The sequence below is a fragment of the Cydia splendana genome, chromosome 19 (assembly GCF_910591565.1).
Source record: "Cydia splendana chromosome 19, ilCydSple1.2, whole genome shotgun sequence".
NCBI lineage: Eukaryota > Metazoa > Arthropoda > Insecta > Lepidoptera > Tortricidae > Cydia > Cydia splendana.
Window position 1 is genome coordinate 10,388,019 of NC_085978.1, and position 21,725 is coordinate 10,409,743.

At 34.7% G+C, this 21,725-nt stretch overlaps 2 protein-coding genes across 3 annotated transcripts in view; one reads left to right on the forward strand and one right to left on the reverse strand.

Moving 5' to 3' along the window:
• LOC134800256 (peptidoglycan-recognition protein LB-like) overlaps window positions 1-20,762 on the reverse strand; it is a 30,159-nt gene extending 9,397 nt beyond the window's left edge. The window contains exon 1 of the mRNA XM_063772764.1: window positions 20,409-20,762. The gene's annotated coding sequence lies outside the window, so the exon portion shown is untranslated. The remainder of the gene's footprint in view (window positions 1-20,408) is intronic.
• Window positions 914-19,191, forward strand: LOC134800169 (nucleolar protein dao-5-like). Of its 2 annotated transcripts, XM_063772646.1 has the most exons (12): window positions 916-1,051; window positions 3,286-3,490; window positions 7,247-7,737; window positions 8,550-8,709; window positions 11,582-11,792; window positions 11,878-12,160; window positions 12,251-12,351; window positions 13,063-13,375; window positions 13,746-13,856; window positions 14,188-14,339; window positions 16,543-16,747; window positions 17,460-19,191. In XM_063772646.1, the coding sequence occupies exons 2-12, from the start codon at window positions 3,292-3,294 to the stop codon at window positions 17,655-17,657; spliced, it is 2,424 nt and encodes an 807-aa protein (XP_063628716.1). In that variant the 5' UTR covers window positions 916-1,051; window positions 3,286-3,291; the 3' UTR covers window positions 17,658-19,191. The 2 variants fall into 2 exon arrangements, with proteins under 2 accessions (XP_063628717.1, XP_063628716.1); XM_063772647.1 differs by lacking the exons at window positions 13,746-13,856; window positions 14,188-14,339; window positions 16,543-16,747; window positions 17,460-19,191 and adding an exon at window positions 13,465-13,736 and having other exon boundaries at window positions 914-1,051.
• Window positions 20,763-21,725: the final 963 nt, after the last annotated feature.

Here is a 21,725-nt window from a genome sequence, read left to right on the forward strand (position 1 = left end):
TCAAAGGAGTGGCAAAATATTCAAGCGCAACGAAGCTGTCTACGCGCAGGCGCGGCATAGTCCGCGCCGGAAACGATCAGCCATATCTTATTAATTGGCAGGAAGAGGAGGTGATTACTGAAAGATTTCTGCATATTTATCTAATAAATATGTTATGTCGATTATTCATTTATTCAGTTAAATAATTGACAATCTTACTAGACTTACACCACTTTATTATCCACTACTACACACAATGTAAACTTTGAAAAGAAACTTATCAATAGAAAATAAAGTTAATCTAATTCAGTTCAGTAACATAACACTAATAAATATGCTCGATAACAATTAAGTAGCTTTGTCATCTGTTTCCCTAATTTTCAATCAAGAAAGCGTGTTAGAACTGAGTTTAACTTCGTCCTTAACTGAGTTTTTAACAAATATAAGCACTCGTTTTAGCAAATGTAACCTATTTTAATTAAATTCAATATTTTGATATGAGGTACATATATTATTTATATGCATAGAGTACGCGCTGTAATGTAGAGGAGACGTGGACGCAACACGAAAGCTTCAAAAATAGAACAACTGGACGGTCTATTTTATTTGAAACTTGTTCTTTGAAAATACATTTCCGTTAGACAATGGCGTTAAATCGCTTTATCTACGGTTACTAAAAGGAAGTTTCAGCTAAATAACCTATATTCATCTTAATAAAATAGGTAAGTAAAATAAGTAGGTATAGATAAGACACGGTATTTATTGTCAACATATTTATTTGAAATTATGCAAATGACTAGCATTATCAACTATTAAGAGTTCTGCTAAAACTATTAGTGAAATTAATAAGATAATGTATGTAATATCCCAAAAGTTTTCACGGTTCACGCCGTCTTGACGCGCCTATTTATAAGTTCCAGTGGATTGTTCAGTCATGAAATTCCGGCGCTAGTCGAGTGCGGAGCGCGCTCGTGGCCGCTTCCCAAACTGACGGTTCCTCCTGGTTCCTCTTCCGGGTTACCAAAAATATGATCAGTTGAATTGAGTGTCGTGTCACGTGTATCTTCAATAAGTGCGTAATTAACTCATCAACACTACACATCCAAAACTACGTAAGAGATAGTTCTTAATTAATATCACAAGAATCTCGTAAACGTCTGTTTCTATAAGCAGCTGCTAAGAAATATCTGGGTTTATTTCAAATTTTGTGTAAACACGCTGTACGGAATGTGAACAGTTGTAGTGTATCGTAATTGAAAGGGTGCAGCCACTACTTGCAGAATTTTCTCTCTCATTAAAGCCGGCTAATCAAAAGGTTTAGACTGGGTAGCTGAAGGTAAAAATATAGTTGGAGGACTTGGAGGTGAAATGAATGACTTCTTAGAATAAATAATTGTCAAAAAAAGTTTATCAAACAATCAAATAATAACGGCTAGTAGGTATCGTACCCTCTATACTTAAAACTTTAATTAACCGTCAGTACCTTAGTTTTTTAATTAGCCTCGGTACCATTACTAGTACTAGTAGTACTGTTAATTTAATCATAGTTTACAAAGTTAGATATTGTACTCTAATAATTGTAGATAGTAATGTCAGATATTGTATTCTAGTAATCATACTATTGAAACAAGTAACCGGGTTTTATAGTTCCCCCGGATGTAAAGACCTTCTCAGACCTCTTTCCAAAATCACTTTTGTTTGTTGTTTGGGATAAGTCATGTCATGCTCAATAGATCAAAATGCTTAATGAAGCAGAATATCAGCCAAGTATTTCTCAGGTCACATGATGATGTTGATTCATTTGAATTTCTAGGCACGGATCTTAGTAATCCCTAATTATATCTAAAATTCAAAATATCGGCATGTTTATTTACTTTATTTTCTGTTTTAGATCAATGGATTCTACACTGATCTGATTAGATTGTTTTTACATGATCATTACACTAAAATATTATAATACTAGAGGCCAACTAATATTAAAAAATAACAACGCCGTATAAACCATTTGATAATGTAGGAAAAATGAGGCGGTATAACGGGAAAAATATTTTATACTAGTCAGTAAATTTTTATGAAAAATTTTTTTTAACTCTAAGCCGATTTGATGGATAAACTAAACTAAGATATTTAGCCGCAATATGCTAAAACATCTTCATTTTTTATTAGACAGTTTTAGGTCGCCTTCTTGTCGTCATTAGTAAAACGCGGGGGCGTTATGTCTCTTTTGTTGATTGTGTTTTGTTGTGCCTATACAACAGACAGTAGGACAAGCACATGATTGGCGCGACAGTATCTCGCGGCGAAATAGACTACCCGTCTTTTTCTAATTATGTTAACAAAAGAGGGACGGGTACTCTATCTCGCCGCGAGATACTGTCGCGCCAATCATGTATTGTGCTAGCCCGGCAGATGTCTATTTTCTATTACCTTATGTCAAGTAATAAAGAAGCTACCATTTTTTTTTTTGCAAAATGGAAAATACTGCAATTATCTGAACATAGTATGTTCATTTTCATATCCAGAAAAGAAATCCTTTGGATATTCCGTATCCTGCATAGCTAAGCCGTGGAGCGGATGTGTGACTACTAGAGTATAACGTAAAATATATTTTTCCTCTTTAAAACGAGCATGATTACGTCTAATAGTTGGAAAACATTATTTCATCGTCTTTGAGTGTTTATATTAAGACTCGTAGAGCATATGTATGACGGCCACGTTAAAAATAATACATATTGAATGAATGGACGTGGACGGGACGTAGCGTAGTTCAGGATGAAAGTCACTTACTATTGATGTACCTATTACTTATTATCTTTACGTGACGAAATCATGTTTATGTCATTGTCATTACTAGGTACATGTACGGTATTAGTAAATTTTAATTTACTTAAAATTTGAATTATAAATGTTTTTTGACCAATATTATATGCGACACATTATTGTTCACTATACTCATGGACAAATTTATAGACCGCCGACCGAGTTTTTAGATCATACGGTTCTAAATTGATTGTTGCAAAACAAAAGCATAACCCTTAGTTTCTTTATATACTTTAAAGTTGATATTTGTACTCGTAACGATACCGTTTTGCGTTGAACATGGTCTAATCTTTTAATTATCAGACCTAGTATTTTTCTTCTGGAATCTTTATTTTACTTTACACTGGAAGTCGTAATTACGTTACATAGCTACTAGCCAAATGGACTTTACACTACACACATTTTATCACACTAAACATCCATGTGTTCATTTCCTAGAGAGTAGGTATTTGTATAGAAATGATGGAAACATTTTGTTGACTGCAGTACACAATGCCGATAGGCAGCGTAAACAAGGAACCGGCAGTCAAGCGGGAGACCTTCAGACCGCCGTGGGTGAAGGATAAGGACGCAGCAGCTCCGCCGCCATGGACTCAGAGGAAATTGAAACCAGTGGAGACACCAGCAAAGGCTGACAAGGCTGAGGCTAAAGAGCAATCGGCTCCAGTCCCAGCGGCAAAACCATTGAAGCGTAAGTATCTTTAACTCGTCCGGTTTCATATAAGATTCTATTAATGTAGAATCACTATTCTACATTAATACCACTGTAAATGAAATAGTTACGTATACAGACCGAATAAAATATAATGTCGGCCTAGGCTTTGTAAATGATACTTGTTGAAGGAATCATTCATAATTGTTAATTACCAACAAGTAAAGCTCCCATTGATCGCATTGATTGCATTTTAAAGCAGCCTTCGGTTTGGTTGGTTACCTAAAATATGGTAAAATATTATGTATAAGTATTTTAAAATCTCGGGGATATTTATTTCTTGGCGACCGTTTTGGCCTAGTTGGTAGTGACCCTGCCTATGAAGCCGATGGTTCTAGGTTAAAATCCCGGGACGGGCATTTATTTGTGTGAACGGATATTTGTTCATTATAAGCGATAATATAATCAGTTTCCATAGTTTTATTTAATACGAAGCTTTACCCGAAACGAAATCTATGAAACCAAATTGAACCCCATCTTTACATACGTGTCACATAGACGCGATTCTGTGCGTAATTAAAATAGTCACGTTCTAAAACAAGGTATAGAACATCATAGTGCTCCAATTAGACTGGATACTTGTCACTTTAGTTCTATTTGTTTACGACCGACCACCAACGCCATTGTGACGTACATTTGAACCGGCGCCTGTCCCACGCGGACCTTTCGCGAACGGAAATTGTTCGTCACGATTGGAAACTTTGCAGCAATTATTAAGTAGGAGTCATTATCAACTTGACCCAAAAAAGATGTGTTTTGTTTTCCTGTCGTGAACTCCTCTAAAGTTGCAGGCGTACATAGGCTACGGAGACTGGTAACCATCAAGCGGGCCGTATGCTTGTTTGCCAACAACGTAGTTAGTAAATAAAAAAGTTATTTGTAGAAAATTTCATCTTTGATATACCTAAGCTTTTATCGACTGTACTTTTCTTTCAACAGGCAACTAATACTCATTGAGTAAATTCTAACAAACTCAAACACAGAGTTCCTATGGCCACCTCCCGTGTCCATCATCAGATCAGCTCCATGGTCCCACAATATTGAACTGTCACCCAACTTACATATCAAGAAGTTTCAGCTCAATCGAATAATGAGAAGTGGGTCTAATTTAGCTTGCAAGATTTGGCCCGAACAAACATTACAAATTAAATATAAGCTTGTTAAAAGTATTATTGGCCATGCCATAACCAGGATTAAATTTTCCAAATCGTCCTTTCTATGGATGTCTGGGACCTATGGTCAAAATTAAAACCTGGCCTCGTCAGTTTCTAAAAAATAATAATATGCCGTCTTCGAAAGTTTTGTTTGTTTTATGTATTGTAGGTACCCTGTAATTCTAGTGATAAATAAGGATTTATTTGTAAATTATAATATAAAATAAAAAGCCTATTCCACAAAACAAGGTATGGAGAAGAAATTATTTTCAAAGATTTGAATTTGCATTCTATAAGAATATAAGAAAAGTGTTTGGATGAGGTTGTTTTGTATATTTACAAAACAATCTCATCCAAACTCAAACAAAATAACTCGATTCAACCCAAAATAGTGACGAAAATCGAAACGGTTAACTAACATTTTCAAAGAGTCATAATTAATGTACATAATTTACATAACACTTACTTTTTAAATTGAAATTGTGCGTTTCATAATAAAATGACTCGACAAATTTACCACTTTTCTCGTGCTCCGTGAGTGGGCTGTCTTACAATACATACATAATATTTAGAGACTGTATGATTGTATTTAGGTGTTGATGTATACAGCATAGTGACGTCAACACCTGCCCGAAACTTTGGCAGGAGACACGAGTTCTAAATAATTGACTCTCCCAAAGTGTTCATAAGTTGGTAGTCTGGAGTTTGGAACCGAGTGACGTTCTTGTGTCCACGATCGGTGAATTCAATCACATTTTGCTAATTTTCGTGAAACGTTTTTGTATATCAAGTGACATACGTATAAGTGCATGTGCTATATAAAGTAAAACTTTCCGTGGCTTTACTGTAATAACGCAGGTAGGACTATTGGAAAAAACCATTAGTTAAATATGTAATTGTAGCATTAATAATCTCCAATATTATAGGTTTGAAAACTTTGGGTGTTCATATCTTTAAGTAAAACGTATCTATACTAGAAGGCATAAATTTGAACTAAATTACTTTAAATTTTAAAGCCACATCTACGTCTACAGGTACACTGTCTAGTTAACACTAATAGCGTCTGGCGTCTTATAAGTTTAAAAGGCGGTATACATATCCATTACTTATGAGGCAGAGTTGGCATAGAGGAGAGTCAGTACCTACGAAATCCTAAAGACATATACAACGATAATTATAAAAAAAATATGATCGTAACATTGGAATTCTTCAAATCCTGAAAATATACATGTCTACGTTACCTTCTGAGTTGACCGACAAATATTGTAAAACGTAGATTCGCGTATTTTTTATCTATCTATTTAATACCAGCTAAGTTCATTGTCCTGTAAAATGCATTTCATAGCAATGCAAAACCGATCGCATTTTGTCCCGTCTTTTCTGTTTGAATAAACGTTGAAGATGTTAAGAGGAGATATTTTCAGCTGGCTGACGCCAACGATTCGAGATATTTTTAGGCGCTACAGACTTTTTGAAAACAAATGAACGTGTTGGTGTTACGGCTAAAGTTGAATTAGACAATATGTAGTTGAATTAAGAATGATAAATAAATGAAACATTATAATATATACATCCACTTTACTGGCAGAAATTCATTTTTAATTCGATGTCGTAGATAGATAAGATAATATTTCTTGCTACGAATTTATACGATTTTTGAGTCGAGTAATAAACCTTTAACAAGTGCCAAGTATACAAGCCTAGCCTCATATTGAATGTACCTATAGTATAACAAATTTTGATGATGATGTTTTCATGGTTACAAAAATGTATCCCGGCGGTCATCAAATAGGAAAGTTTGACAAGTAACCGCGCTAAAATAGCGAAGGTCGGCCATCTTGGCAGCCAGTATGTTTATTTACGTACGTGAATGCCATCAAAATGCACCACATCGGGGTCGTAACACGTGCTTCCATCAATTTAACTAAATATTCGTAAATACCCAAAAATATAATATTAAATACCAAAATCGCTAAAGTTCTAAATAACTTACTTTTACATAGTCAATCTATTCAAATGCAGCACATCAAAATCATTTAAAGTCACCTACATTATGCAATCATATTTTACACTTCAGAGCACTAAAATATATATTACGCTCTTATATTTCGGTATATAAAGTTACGCCAGATGTATATAATTTAATTAATTTAATTTAACATTTTAAATCAGGCAACAAGGCCCATATTACAAATACCTTACAGACGAACCCCCTTATTCATAAACGTTTACTAAAGTTGACAAGCCGATAATAATCGTTTGTCCCTTTCCGACGTATTGGTATGATGGAAAGGGACATACGATTATTATCGGCTTGCTAACTTTAGTAAACGTTTATGAATAAGGGGATAAATATATATGCATTTTATAAACTTAACACTATTTAGGCGATATAACGGCGTGGCTCCGTTGTTATTTGTAGTGTCGTTGTCTAATGGTGCAGCCAGACATACAGGGATTCGACGAATATTTGTGATGGTGTCTCTTTCAGTTTCCTTGAATAGCGAGAGACGCCATCACGAATATTCGCCGAATCCCGATATGTGTGGCTGCTCCCTAAGAATAATTCATATTTTTTCAGCCGTTTTAAAAAAACAGTCGACAGTAAAGGAAAAATCTGAAAAACCAGAAAATGGTGTATCCGAGACAGTGGAAGAAAAACTTGTAAAACCGTCAGCAGCGAAATCCGCTGACAAGGCGTCAAGACCAGCAGATGAAAAACCTAGATTTACAAAATCTTCATTAAGATCAGTCGATAAGTCACCTAAAACTGAAGATAAAAACTCAAATGAGAAGGCTCCAGAGAAACCTACACTCAGGAGTGTGAGAACAATTGATGGTGACAAAACGAAAGATAAGTCAGTAACAATCGTAGACAAGAAAAATAGTACATCAAAAACAAATAATACTGTAGCAAATGATAAAACTCCAAATGACAAAAGTGTTACAAACTCAACAAGCAAAACTCCAGAGACAAAGCCACTTCTTAAGAAAACTGATACAACAAAAGTAGAACAGAAGGACGACTCAAAAATGGCCACAAAGCCACCGATCGAAAAACCTACTACAAAGGTGTGTATGATCTTTTGGTGCTGTTTGATCATAAAATAAGATCAAAGTTAATATCTTAAATAACTTGCAACGTTAGATCTCAATCACTAACCACTTATAATTGATAATTTATTCGTATGTAGCACTAGAACAAGAGCTTTCGCGTATGATTTTTTAAGTAGGGGGCTATTCATAAATTACGTCATTTCAAATTAGGGGGGGGGGGGGTCTGGACATCGGATGACGGTAGCATGAAGTAGGAGGAAATGGGGTCATTTGAAGCATGATTTTTGGATGATTATAGGGGGGGGGGGGGGTCAAAAATCGCCAAAAATCGATGACGTAATTTATGGACAGCCCCTAGGTATTTAACGATGTCAACTGTTATGAATAACCAAAACATTAACCATATTCAAAAATAACTGTTTTCGCCCACGATTTCATCACGGATGTTTGATTTGTGCTCGGCTTCTATGATCTATTTTTTGGTGAGCGTCATTATTATTATTATATTATAGCTCACACGTAAAACATACGCAACTACCGAGTTTTTATAAACTCCTATTTATATAGGAAAGAGCATATTTCCGTAACTATAGGGATTATTAAACATCGGAAGGATATGTTTTTAATAAACACAATCAACTTGAATTGTAAATTACTAACGGCATACCGCGTAGTCAATTACAATGCAATGTTACATATTTTAAGAACTAATAGCTAATACACACAAGCGATCTAATCCTTATTATAGATATTAGATATGTTAATATTTTTTGTCAGTTTCATTTGTTTCTGTAGCGATACATGAGAAAACATATTGATTTTTACAGTTGCCTCCGCGCAAGCCATCCCTTGCAAAACAAGGATCAAAGGATGAACCAGTCAAGAAATGGAGGGATCCTCTACACGAGCGGGTCAAGGAAAACATCGATAAGACACTTAATGAAGTTCCTAAAGGACATACGCTGACAAAGAATGAAAGTTTAAGAAGTAAGTTTTAGAGATATTGAAGTGCTAATAATGTATAGAATAACTTTGACAGTACAAACGTAGTCTCTGCCAGCAGTTTTATTTACTTCTAATTATACAGTACTTGATATTGATACTAATAGATTTCTAATTATAGAGTAAGTAAAAAATAGATTTTATTTACCTATCTTAAATTATGTTTAGTTCAATTCAATTCAATTCAATACAAATAATTTATTTCGGAAACATATCTATTTTAATTTAATCATCAAAATTATGTTTGGACAGTATGTGTTGCATGGAAAATTTCAAATGTAAATTTAATTCGATGCATACGTGTCGTGGTCCAATTGTGAATAATCCTTTGATGATAATCCAAAAGCTTCGTTTTGTTTGTACCGCAGAGCACAACATTGACACAGTGGCACTTTCGCTACATTATAATTAGAGTGTGTGACAGATAGTGCGCCCAATCGGCGCAGGCGCAAGATCAATCGTCATCGATATTGGCACGATGAATTTGATGGTATTGATAGGATTAGATGCGGCAGGTTTTTGTGTAACTTAAAACATCCTGAACCTCTGACCTAAAATCTCAACCGACTTATGCCTACAGGCCTACACCTCTCCTCCCTACTCTATCACATTGTTGCGATTTGCGATCGCTATGTTGTGTGTATCAGGTAGAGTTAGAACAAGCCAACTCTGCAGTGAATTTGATACCACAGACTGTGGAAGTGTTATTTTTAAAACTTCATAATTACGTAGACATTTGACAACACTTCCACGCTCTGTGCTATCAAATCCTCTGCAGTTAGTTTGGTCTAACTCTAGCTGTTATTTATAATATGTACTTTAAAAGCCTTTTTCCTATATAGGATTGTAAATTAAAGCCTGTTTTCACCTAATTATGTGAAGAGTATAAACATAGGTATTTTTCAAAAAAACATCAGTATGTATATAGTAGTAATAGAAACTTAATAAGATGTATATACATAATTGTGGCGACTCTTCTGCGGCGGCAAGTGTAGCCAATAGAATTGGTTACTTCAAACTTCAACATTTATTCAGCAAATAGGCCACAAGGGCACTTTTACACGTCAACATTGAATTTACATACTAGCAAAAATAATAACAATACATCAACAATTTTATAAAATACAACTAACTGCAACTACCAATTCAAACTAACGTATTACAATTACTTAGAGATGTATATGGTCTCTTAATGTCGAATTACATAAAAAAAACTAATATTTGTATTTGCGATAATAAGGTAAAGTTTTTCCTATAATTTTCTATATAATAACTTACCATGACTACTCATTTTATAAAAAAAAATGTTTTTCGATAAGTTTATTACAAAAATAAAAATTAATAAGACTAGTAACTGAAAAATATGTAACTATTAAAATGACATAAGTAAAAAACCAAGTTAAATACGATTTAAAGCGGCTTAATTCTAATATGCGCGTTGATTTGAATTACATTACTGAAATAAATAAATAAAAGTATTGGGATCAATAAGGCACTGGTGTACTAGATGACAATATATAAAATATACAGATACAAATCCTCTTTTTTGCACCTCAAATTAAATATACACTATATCTAATAACATTTACATAAAGATATTTAAAAAATATATAATATATACGTAGATAAAGACTTTAATTCACAAAAAGATCAGGAATAAATATCTAGGAATACAACAATGTATTATTAACTAAACGTATCGTATAAATAATATAAATTACAGCCGACGACGCACCTGAAGTATTAACTTACTCATCTCATGTGCGCCAGACTGCCTAGGTAGTAGTCTAAATCCAACCAAAATAGTCACAGATAGTTCCGCGTACGTCGCGTGCATGAATCAGGTGCAAAATTTGATTATTAGGCGGTGCATTGCACTCATGGCTATTAAGTCTAACCACTTTATATTAATTTGAAAAAGTGTAGAATTAAAGTGTTACTTATAATGAAAAGAGGAGCGGCGCTTTAAAAACAATTGCGATTCATAAAATTTTGTGTTGTGAAAAAACAACTGAGATTAAAGTGAACATGGATGACTACACAGATGATCGAGTTAATCTTTTTAAGGGTTCGTAAAAATAATTGATTGTATATTTTACCCCTAAGTAGTACTAGTATTTTTCTGTAGTGATTGGTGCACCTAGTACGCTAAACTATTATTTAACACAGTTGTGACAAAAACATAAAAATGCAGTAGATAGCGCAACTTTGTCTAATTTGCTGAGTCCATCTAGAGAGAGTCAAAGAAGATAGAGAAAAGTGTAATTAGTATAATAAACTCTAGCTAGATTGCTATTTTTTCGCTTTCATAGGAACAAAATTATAGCCAGAAATATGTTACAAATATTTTTATAAACAGGGATATTTTCGAAGGTTAGTTTGACAGTATTGAAAGGCAACAGGCGACAAGTTTACAACTCTCAGACAATTGTGTGTATTGTGGTCTTCTACAGAGGATATCTTTAGGCTAATTAAAGCCAAAGAAGTAAGCCGTAAAGTATATAAATTAGATATACTTCATTCTTTAAATAAACTATAAAATTATAATGTTTTACAATACATGTGGTGCTCCATTACGATACCCTGTGCTATAATAAGCACAATACGTAACTACGCCGAAAATTAAAAGGTCCATATGACCTGTTACACGTTATACGGTACGATACACGTGCGAATAGGTGATTCACAACTCGTGTCGATTTAAAATACTCCCTTCGGTCGTGTTTCAAAATTCACCACTCGTTGCGAATTTCGCACTTGTATCGTAAATAACTATTATAGGTACAAAAAGAAAAATAAAAGTTCATTATTTTTGTAATCACATTTCCAAACTTATAACAAAGATTATTTACAACAGGCTTGTTGAAACCAACGCCACCACCAATGCCGCCACCACTGCCACCGAAAATGCCTCCTCCACCCGAATTCAAAAAAAGTCCATTAGATCCAGAGAAGTTGAAAAAGTTGGAAAGCCTTCGAAGCAGACCTAGAAGGCGGCCTGACTGGAGTGACATGATGAAAGAAGTAGAAGAAGGCAAAAAATTGAAAAAAGTCGTTTGCAATGACAGGTTTATTTTTTGTATATGAATACCTTCTCTTTTTTCAGAAGATTGTTAAAAGTTCAGAAACGAAAGTAATTATTTTATTTTGCAGATCAAGCCCAATTATTACAAAAACAGCAGTAGTAAAAAATAAAGACCAATTTATATTTGAATCAGAGAAACCAAACTCACACAACGCTCTATTAAAAGAAATCAATACGGGCATTAAGCTAAAGAAAACTAAAACAAATGACAGGAGCAAACCCAATTTGGAAGGTTTAAGGAAGTTTAGAAGGCAAATGACTATTGAAGAACAGGTTCAAAAGTCAATGTCTCAAGCTAATCTATTATCGGCGTCTCCTTCGGGAGTCTCAATAGCAGGAGGAGTAGCAGAGGTAATAATATTTAATCTGATTTAGGTTTTAAGAGTATCTGAAATAAAAACCGGCACAAATTTTATTATTTATATATTTTTTACATTTAAGGTCCCTGGTGCAGAAGAAGAAGATATCGATGAGATGGATGATATTGATAAAGTCAGAGACGACCTTCAATCAACAAAACAATTGCTAGCAATTGAACTTAGGTAAAATCAACAATATACAGGGTGATTCATGAGACGTGAGCAGGACTAATCCTGCACACTCAGTAACTGATAATTGATCGATCACCGTCATATTTAGGAGAAACAACAACACGTTTTCATTTTTTTTAACTTTTTGGTGAGGGCAAATTTAATTCTCAACAATCATGGTCATCCTACAGGACCTAATTAATAAACATAAAACCTCTTTAACCGTAATGGCATTTTGATTACGAAGAAAATAAACTGTCAAACTTGACTGAGATACGAGTTTTCAAAAGTAACCAGACCGTGATGACAGTAATGACATTCAATTTGACACAGAATATCGGTAGTTTAGCATTATAATTTTAGGGTGGCCATGCATGTCGTGAAAAAATTAATAATTTTTTTTTTCAACACGACTAGAAAATTAACGTTAACCTCACTAATACTGGTACGAAACAGTTGCTTATAATTAACGATATGCGCAGTGTTAGTCCTGCTCACGTCTCCTGAATCACCCTGTATAAGTACATTTATTAATGTACAAAGCAAATTTTGTTTGCTAGCAAAAACTTCATTTATTTGAATTTATTCTCCTAAAATATTATATAAGTGTATTTTTCCTTCAGTTTAACAAGAATGAACATTGAAATTCTTCTAAGATAGAAAATCCCGACATATATTGTTTTTCCTTTCTAAATTTACAAAACATGCTTTTAATCTTTGCAGGAATAAGGAAGCTCAAGAAAGAGAAAATAAACGACTGCTAACGAAAATACAAAATCTTGAAGCTGAATTGGCAAGAGAACGTGCAATTATAAGACAGGAACAACATAAGACGGTTATATCAGTTACAGATGCTTACGATGAGAGACTGGTGAACAGCCTTAAATCGGAAGTAGATAGGGCTAAAGACACAGCAGATAACTTGGAAAAGCAATATCTGCAAGCCGCAGAAGACAGGGACACGGCACTAACAGAACTGGAGGAAGTAAAACGAAAGAATGCAGAATTAGAAAAGAAATTAGAACAGGCACTACAGGTAAAATTTAACTATAATTGTACCTATGTTTTAAAGAAATGCTTTGTTATCAAAACTGCTTCAGCTTAGCTTAACTAACACATTTACAGGTTGAGGAGGTATATAAGTCAGAAGAACCACTGTCATTCTACCAGAAGAGACAGCTGGATTTCGAAAAAGAGTGTAGGTTATTAAACATTGATGTAAACTCACCTGCTGCACAGGAGTTAAGGAAAAGCGCTAAATCAACTAACATTATTGCTACTACTAACGCTGATACTAATAGCGACGATGAGGTATGGGTTGCTTTTTTAATCACAAGAAATTTGCTCTTTACATTGTAAACGTATACAATAAAATTAATTTAAGACACATATTTAAACCATTCTAGGGTATAATGCCTACAAATATGGGTTCAAGGAGATCAAGTCACGCAATCAAACAGCTTTCGGTTACCAGAGACGACAGTTTCGAGGAGGAAGAGGAATCGGAGCCTGAAGAGGTGTGTACATAATAAATATTATATTTTTTATGATTGCATTGATTTAGAAGCATTTTGGTAGGTAGTTCAAATGATTACAGATAAATTTTATACAGCAATTGAAGGGATGTTTACAAAAACAACATAACTGCTTAGAGCAGTTGACACTTTTTTAAGAACATTGTTAATCGTTTCAGGTGTCAACCAGTGTAGTCAGTTATGTTGTTTTTGTAAACATCCCTTCAATTTTATACGCTAAGAGAGACCTATACACAGCATTGGGGGTCAAAAGGCTAAAATAAAGATGACGGTACAATTTAAGTACTTATCTAATAAAAATGTCTAATTTCAGGAGGAGAGTGAAGAAAAGAAACAAAAGCGAATGGAAAAAGAAGTACGCAATATGAAAAACAAAATCCGACACCTAAAAGAAAAACAAGACCTTATGAAGCGCGAAAGAATGGCCTTTAAAATGTCCCTCAAAAACCAACAACTGGCGTTGAAGTAAGTAGAATTACTTATAAGTTACATCTCTTAATGTGTGTTAATTATGTAAATTAGATGCATTAATGACAATAATGACGCACCCTAAACAACCGACTAAGGTACAAATTGTTTTACTACTCAATTATAAAGCGAGACAGGTTAATCACCTAATGATTCGGTCCAATCGTGTTTTTTGAGAAACAAATTATAGCCAGCATTCAATGAATGTAGTATGATACCTTTGGGTATGGTGCTTTACGCACACTAGTGTCCCATGCCCTCCCCCTGACGCAACCCCCCCTTTTAGCATGAAATATGTCCCGGTTGAAAGTTTTTTTTATTTTTTTGGGGTAAGTATACAATATAGGAAAAAAGTGTCAATGTCCCTATTAAATTCTTAACAAAAAAAGTTAAATTCATTTTTTGATATGACGCACCCTTCGAGCAACACCGGCTTCCGACACATCGGAAGGGAGGGGCCCAAGCGATATCTCACCGTACAAATCTTTCTGCCATTTTTCGCGGGGGGAAAGGTGCACACAGTCGCACTTCTCACACACTTACATACAAAATCCAATCTGTAATGACGACACAAATACATAGAAAATGACACACGTCAAAGACAAATCTTGCAAACCTCGATCTCTTTTTGTGTACGGACGAGTGACAAAGTGTCACAACACGCACACTAACACATTTTCGTTGAAGTATGTTATTGTATTCTGAGAGATGAGAAGTCGGATTTGTCTCTCGACCGATCCGCAATTTGTACTGAGCGAGCAAAATCGATAAATCCAACAATTACATGAGACTAAAATATAATAATTGTGTTTGAATGTAATTAAACGTATGATATGTAAAAAAAATATTACATGTGAAATGTAACACTTTCTTTTTGTAAATTTGATGTCCCCGACCTCTTTTTATAACAAAAAACCGAGCAAACAGGCATTTTTGTGCAGCAGTGTTCACGCGCGCGTCTGGACTCGGTCTAGTGAAAAATCCAAGTGCAACTAGTTTTATTACCCGCGCTAGATTAGATTGACGCGCTAATCTTGTACCTCGGCAGAGGGGAAATAGTGCGAATGCCGCCTCCCTTCCGTGTTGCTCGAAGGACGCACCATATTCATGTTATGGCTAGATGAACTTCGACAAAATTTAACCGCTGAAAAACTTGTTGAAGTTCAATATAACATAGTACGTAATAGTACTGAAAGAAATCCTACACGGAGAATAACCTTGCAAGCTTATTCTCCGTATAAGATTTCTTTCAGTACTATCACGTACTATGTTATATTGAACTTCAACAAGTTAATACATGAATATGGTGAGTCTTACCAAAAAGTTTCATATAACCTTTTTTGTTTAAAATTTATTAAAGATAATTTTTTACCTTGACACCTAACCTTACTTGACATTCCTAATTCTAATACTTTTCTCAAAAATTAAAAAAAAAAACCGTCAACCGGGACATATTTCATGCTAAAAGGGGGGGTTGCGTCAGGGGGAGGGCATGGGACACTAGTGTACGTAAAGCACCATACCCAAAGGTATCATACTACATTCATTGAATGCTGGCTATAATTTGTTTGTCTTTCCCATACATTAGAACACAACTTGACCGAATCATAAAACTAACCGAGATTCTTTATGTTGATGGAGGCAAAATAGTTGGTTGTTACTAATATCAAAGACATATGTAACTTCGTATAAGACGAATAAAGTCTAAGGAAAAAACGTGCCTCGGAATTCAAGTAAAAGTCATTCTCGAATAGATGGCGCACACACCTTTAGCCTATCCTCGGCTAGATGGCGTGACGACACCGTTTCATATTTAACAATTTTGACACATAGGTATCAGTGAATGAACATGGGTCAAAATTATATAAAAATAATAAAATCATTTATCCATATACATAAATTTTTTCGATAGTTTTATACGTTTTCATTTTGAGTTTTAGTCGTGTGTCGATAGATGGCAGTAATTTTACTGTGACTACAAAATTTACTATGACAGGACCCCTCTATACTATCTATTCTCTTTGCTAATATGCAATAGGGTCTTTTGAATATTTTAATTTTAGTTTTTTTCTTTATCTTGATATTCTACCTCTAGTTTATTTATTTAGTTTACGATATGAACATAATATATAACGCTCTACGCACAAAAAACATAATGCTACCCAAAAACAGACGGCTAAATACTTGATTATTTTTGCAGAGACGAGAAGAAGAAATACAAAGAATTAAAGCGCGAAGTAGACAAAATGGCAGCCATGATGAAAGAAGTGGGCTCAGACGAGGAAGAGGAGGAAGAGGAATCAGAGGAAGAGGAGGAGGAGGAGAAGATTGAAACCGAAGAGGAAACTGAAACTGAGACCGAGCAGGAGACGGAGAGCGAAACGGAGAGTGAGAGTGAACCTGAGGTAAATAATACGTTTAGTCTCGCTATAAGTACAGTCGACGTCAAAAATATGTTTACGTTTTTCGCCTTATTACAAAGGAGTAGGTAAGGTGCAAAAGTGTAAACATATCTTTGACGTCGACTGTACAAGAATTCTTTAAAAGATTCGGAGAAGGACCGTAGACATTTTACTGCTCGCCCTTGGAATATGGTCACACAACAATGGTGACCAATATGGTCAAAGTCAAAGGCGCATAGATTTTCAAAGATGGCATATATACTCAAGAAATTGGCACGGGTGCCGCCGTGACCGGGTGGCCTACATGTTATGGCATTGGTCATGAAAGGCTTGGCAGCTTCTGAAGGGTTGGTCACTTTACTTTAGAATATGACATTTATTTCAGTTAATAATAAAATAAGCAGTAAGCTACTAAACATGATTTCCCCATAGAAAACTGTATCCTCAGTATGTCCAATACACAATAATTTTATTAAAGTATTCAAAAGATAGACAATACCTTAGCTACTTTTCTTTGATGTTATTTTACAACTTACTTACGAACGGCTTACGAACTACCTCTACATATCTTGAGTAAACAAAATTTGCTATCATTTGACTAATTATTACATTACTATTTAAAGTGGATTTAACTTGTGTCTTATACAATAAAGTTTACTACTACACACTAACCTAGATCTAGACACTAAGTAAAGTTTTTGTATATCTATTTCAGGACGCTCCATTGCCGAAAAAGAAGGACAACCTCACGACTAGGCTGAAGCGGCACGAGGCCAGAGTGACCGCTCTAAAGAAAGGCAATGCTCTACTGATGGCTAATGTGGACAGACTGAAGGATGACGTGCTGAAGCAGAGAGAAGAGTCCCTGACACTCAAGAATGAACTAGATTCTCTTATTTGCGAACTTGAGTAATAGCGAAGGCAACTGCCAAAGGTTTCACCTGTTTTTAGATTTGTTATATGGGATTTGGCTATAATGGCTCATTAAAGCCATAAAATAAAACTATTTAACACATTTGATAGGCATGACAGGGGAAACCTATGCTGGCGCCATCTGCAAAAAGCTTCACTTGGCCAACCCTATTAATGCAATTTGTCTAAGATAATAATAACTACAGAAATTGACTTATGACATGACATGAAATTGTTCCATAAATAACTAGATAAGATTAATTTGCAATGCCCTACCAGGGTGCCATGTGTTCTACAAACATTATTGTAACAACTTTATTATGTACCATGGTTCGCAATAAACGGTTCTATTCTATTCTATTCATGAAGTTATCAAGTAGGTAACTAACAGATAAAATATCATGCATGTTTCATTGGAATTTTATTTTTCATAAAGCTTGAATTATAAGATTTATAATATAAGGTTCTAACCTACTCTCAAGAGTCTCAAGTGACCTTATGCGGCGTCTAAATTAAATACTCTTAATTGGTTTCAAAAATTAAATGCCGTTGGCATTATAAGCAAATATTCAATAAATTGAGATTATGTTGTGTGAACATTTTTAAACATTACATTTTTGGCTGCTGATAAAGTAGGTAATACTTTTTCTATAAATAACAAAGAATATGGTAATAAATAACTAGTATAATTATTATTATTTTTATACCACATCGGTGGCAAACAAGCATACGGCCCGCCTGATCGTAAGCAGTCACCGTAGCCTATAATTATTAATTATTGTATAATTATTTTACCATAAATTTACTAAAACTCAATTGCCAGCTATTTATGTGTTTATTCCATTACTTTAATCAACTTTAATGGAATAAAAGAAATAGAATAACAATTGAAATGTTGAACATATCATGCCGCAAATTAAAATATAACCAGAAGTTTAAACTAAAAACTAATACTAAATAAAATTAGAATATGTCTAAGAAATATGGCCCCTTTGGCATGGTGTCAAGGATGCTGACAGCATTTCCCCACTATATTGTGATACTAATACGTTAGTATTCGTTTTTAGTTTTATTTTATAGATAAGTTAGTTTTTTTTATGTACTTACCATATATATTGTAGAATTTGTAGATCATAATTTATTGTATGAATAAATGCAATAAATACATATGACTAGACTTTATGTCAATCAAAAATTATAATTGCTTGAAAAATATTAATACTTATAATTACTAATTTAAATACCTACTTATTGTTTTAACCCTTTTAGGGTGCAAATTTATTTAAATCCTTTTCATCTATTTTACATGTTAAGCATATGTATTATCAGTATTTTTATGAATAAAACTGCAAAACTACTAGGTAGTATAATGTGTCAGATTTACCACATTATTATTGCATCTATTTTTATGCAGGTATACACTAATTGGATAAAAATTATGTGATTTGTATATAATATTGACACATACATATAAGATAATCTCTAATATAATGCCTAATTTGTATTGCCGAAGGAAAACAATAAACTTTTTTTAAACTTATGTAGCTGTCTGTTTATAATTTACTCTATTCATTTATTTATATATGGATACAGGGTCATTTACCTTGCACAATAGTCAGTTTATTAGCATAACCTCATACCACCCTGTGTACATTATGATGTACCATCACGCTCTGTGATTGTTGCGCTATTTAACGTCCTAGCAAAATTGGTTGTTTAATACTTACGCTATGGAATGTCCAATTTAGCTAGAACCCTAAATGGTATACTAATCATGGAGCATGACTGTACATAGAAAGTATGAAGCAGTACAGTGGCGTAGCGAGGCATGGGTGAGGCCCCTTCGGTCGGGCACATTGAAAAAAATGGGGCACATGTTAACCTCCCCAATATACAGGGAGGCACAACGTTATTAGGAAGCCTCTCTGAAGGGTGCAGTAAAAGAATCTTTAGGTAGATCTCACCATAAAAAAATTGTTGCTTATAATGTAACTTTCTACAAAATATGTTTGATTTTCAGTCCAAGCTCGTGTTTTTACGAATAATAAATATTCCATGAGTAATAAATCTGAGTGGTAATCTTCTTCTTCTTCGTATTCTTCATTACTGAAGGTCGTGCCTGTCTTGAAATGCCTTCACCGAGGCCTCGACGAGCTGCTTCCATTTCACCCTGTCTTCGGCTTGTCTACGGGCAGTAGTGACAGTAAGTCCTGTAATGTTCCTTACTTGATCGGACCAACGGGTGGGTGACCATCCTCTCGGCCTCTTGCCATCCACTTTTCCACAAACAACCAGTTTCTCCAGGTTATCTGGCTGCCTTCGAGCAATATGTCCAAAATAGCCCAGGACTCGTTGGTAACAGATTGTGGATAGTCTGGATTTGATCCTGAGTTGGTTGAGAATGGATTTGTTGGTTCGTTTTGCTGTCGACGGTATGCGCAACATTCTCCTCCAACACACACTCAAATGCCTCAATTCTTTTCCTGTCTATTGCCCGTATTGACCATGACTCCGAGGCGTAGAGAAAAATTGAAAACACTAAAGACCGCACAAGTCTCATCTTGGTGTCATTGGAGACGTTTCATCTTGGTGTCATTGGTAATAAATAATACTAATAATAAAAGTAATCTACATGACATTAGAGCTCTCCAAAGGGCCTCTACATGTTAGATCTGTATCCCCACGCAAGCCTATCAAAAGACCGGGATTTATAGGCCGTGAAATCCAAGAAATAAAGTAAAATATTACTTACACATGTATAAGTCCCGCCCGATGGAGGTAACTTCTTCTGAAGACATGTTTCGGCTATTTGCAGAGGAACACTTGAGATTTAAGTCATTGGTGATCACAGGAAGGTAAAACTTAAATTTGTCGTTAAGATATTATGAACAGAATATTCGTTATTAATTTATGTTGACAAAGTTTTCCAATGATCCATGAGCCGCTTCATATTTTATGATTCTTAACAAAACTGATAAAGTAAGTAGACAAATATACAATACTGTAGTGTATAATATTATGTAATTTTCCATATGTATGTCTATAAGTACTCGAAAACCACAAGTATCTCGTTTTATTTCACTTTATAAAGTTGTTAATAAAAAAATATTAACATTTTAAATTTTGACATTACATGAGATGTTGCCAACATCAACATACTCATAATTATTATCGCGAAAGGGCTCTGCACACGTGTTAATTTTTCTTATAGAGTTAGGTCAAGAAAAGTCTGCAACGATTGTGATAGCACACGCAGTGCAAGTGTTATTTTACACGTCAATATTCTATTAAATTATGACGTACATACCTACTGTTAAATGGTGGTGTTAAATAAAAAATCTCTCTCTCTCACACACACACGTATAAGTAACACTTGCACTGCGTGTGCTATCAAAATCGTTACAGACTTTTCTTGGTCTAACTTATATGTATTTCAATAATGATTTCGCTTTTAAAACCCGGGGAAACCCACTTGTCAGTTGAAATTATCTCTTTTGTCGAAATCCAAATTTTTATATTTGCCGTCTTTTTATACTGACGTAAATGACTTGCCAAACTATAGGGAGCGTGCATGAACTGTAACGCCCCCTGTTTATTGGCGCGAAGTGTTAATGTCTAGTTTATGCTTGCAATGTAGCCCACAAGATGGCAGAACCAACCATGCACAAGAAAACGTACGTTCACTGTAGAGGGCAGCACTTGCTTTGGCGTGAAGTGTCAATGTACAGTTTATGTTTTAGATTCAGGCCACAAGATGGCAGACGCAGACTCTCCAACGCGCACAACCCCTATATCAGGACCATCGGCATCTCGTTTGATCACTTTTATCTCATTCTTACTGTACTTCCATCACACTCTGTGGTGTTAGTAAAACATATTTAACCTTCATTAATCCATTAACTGACGACAGGGACGCAGCTAGATAAATACGTTAGGTAAAGATATCTCTTTGCCATCAGCTACTGAATTAAGCGACGTGTGAGAAGCGCTTTAAAATGAGAACAAAGTTGTCAAACGAGTTGCCGCTGATAAATCAAATTTAGAGCCGACAGAGCCGTTACTACACAGT

Excerpts from the sequence above, each read along its gene's own strand:
- LOC134800169 (XM_063772646.1), top strand. The coding sequence starts at position 3,292 with ATGCCGATAGGCAGCGTAAACAAGGAACCGGCAGTCAAGCGGGAGACC. Across the intron at positions 7,738-8,549 it reads TCGAAAAACCTACTACAAAG|TTGCCTCCGCGCAAGCCATC; the intron begins GTGTGTATGATC and ends TGATTTTTACAG. Across the intron at positions 14,340-16,542 it reads AACCAACAACTGGCGTTGAA|AGACGAGAAGAAGAAATACA; the intron begins GTAAGTAGAATT and ends TTATTTTTGCAG.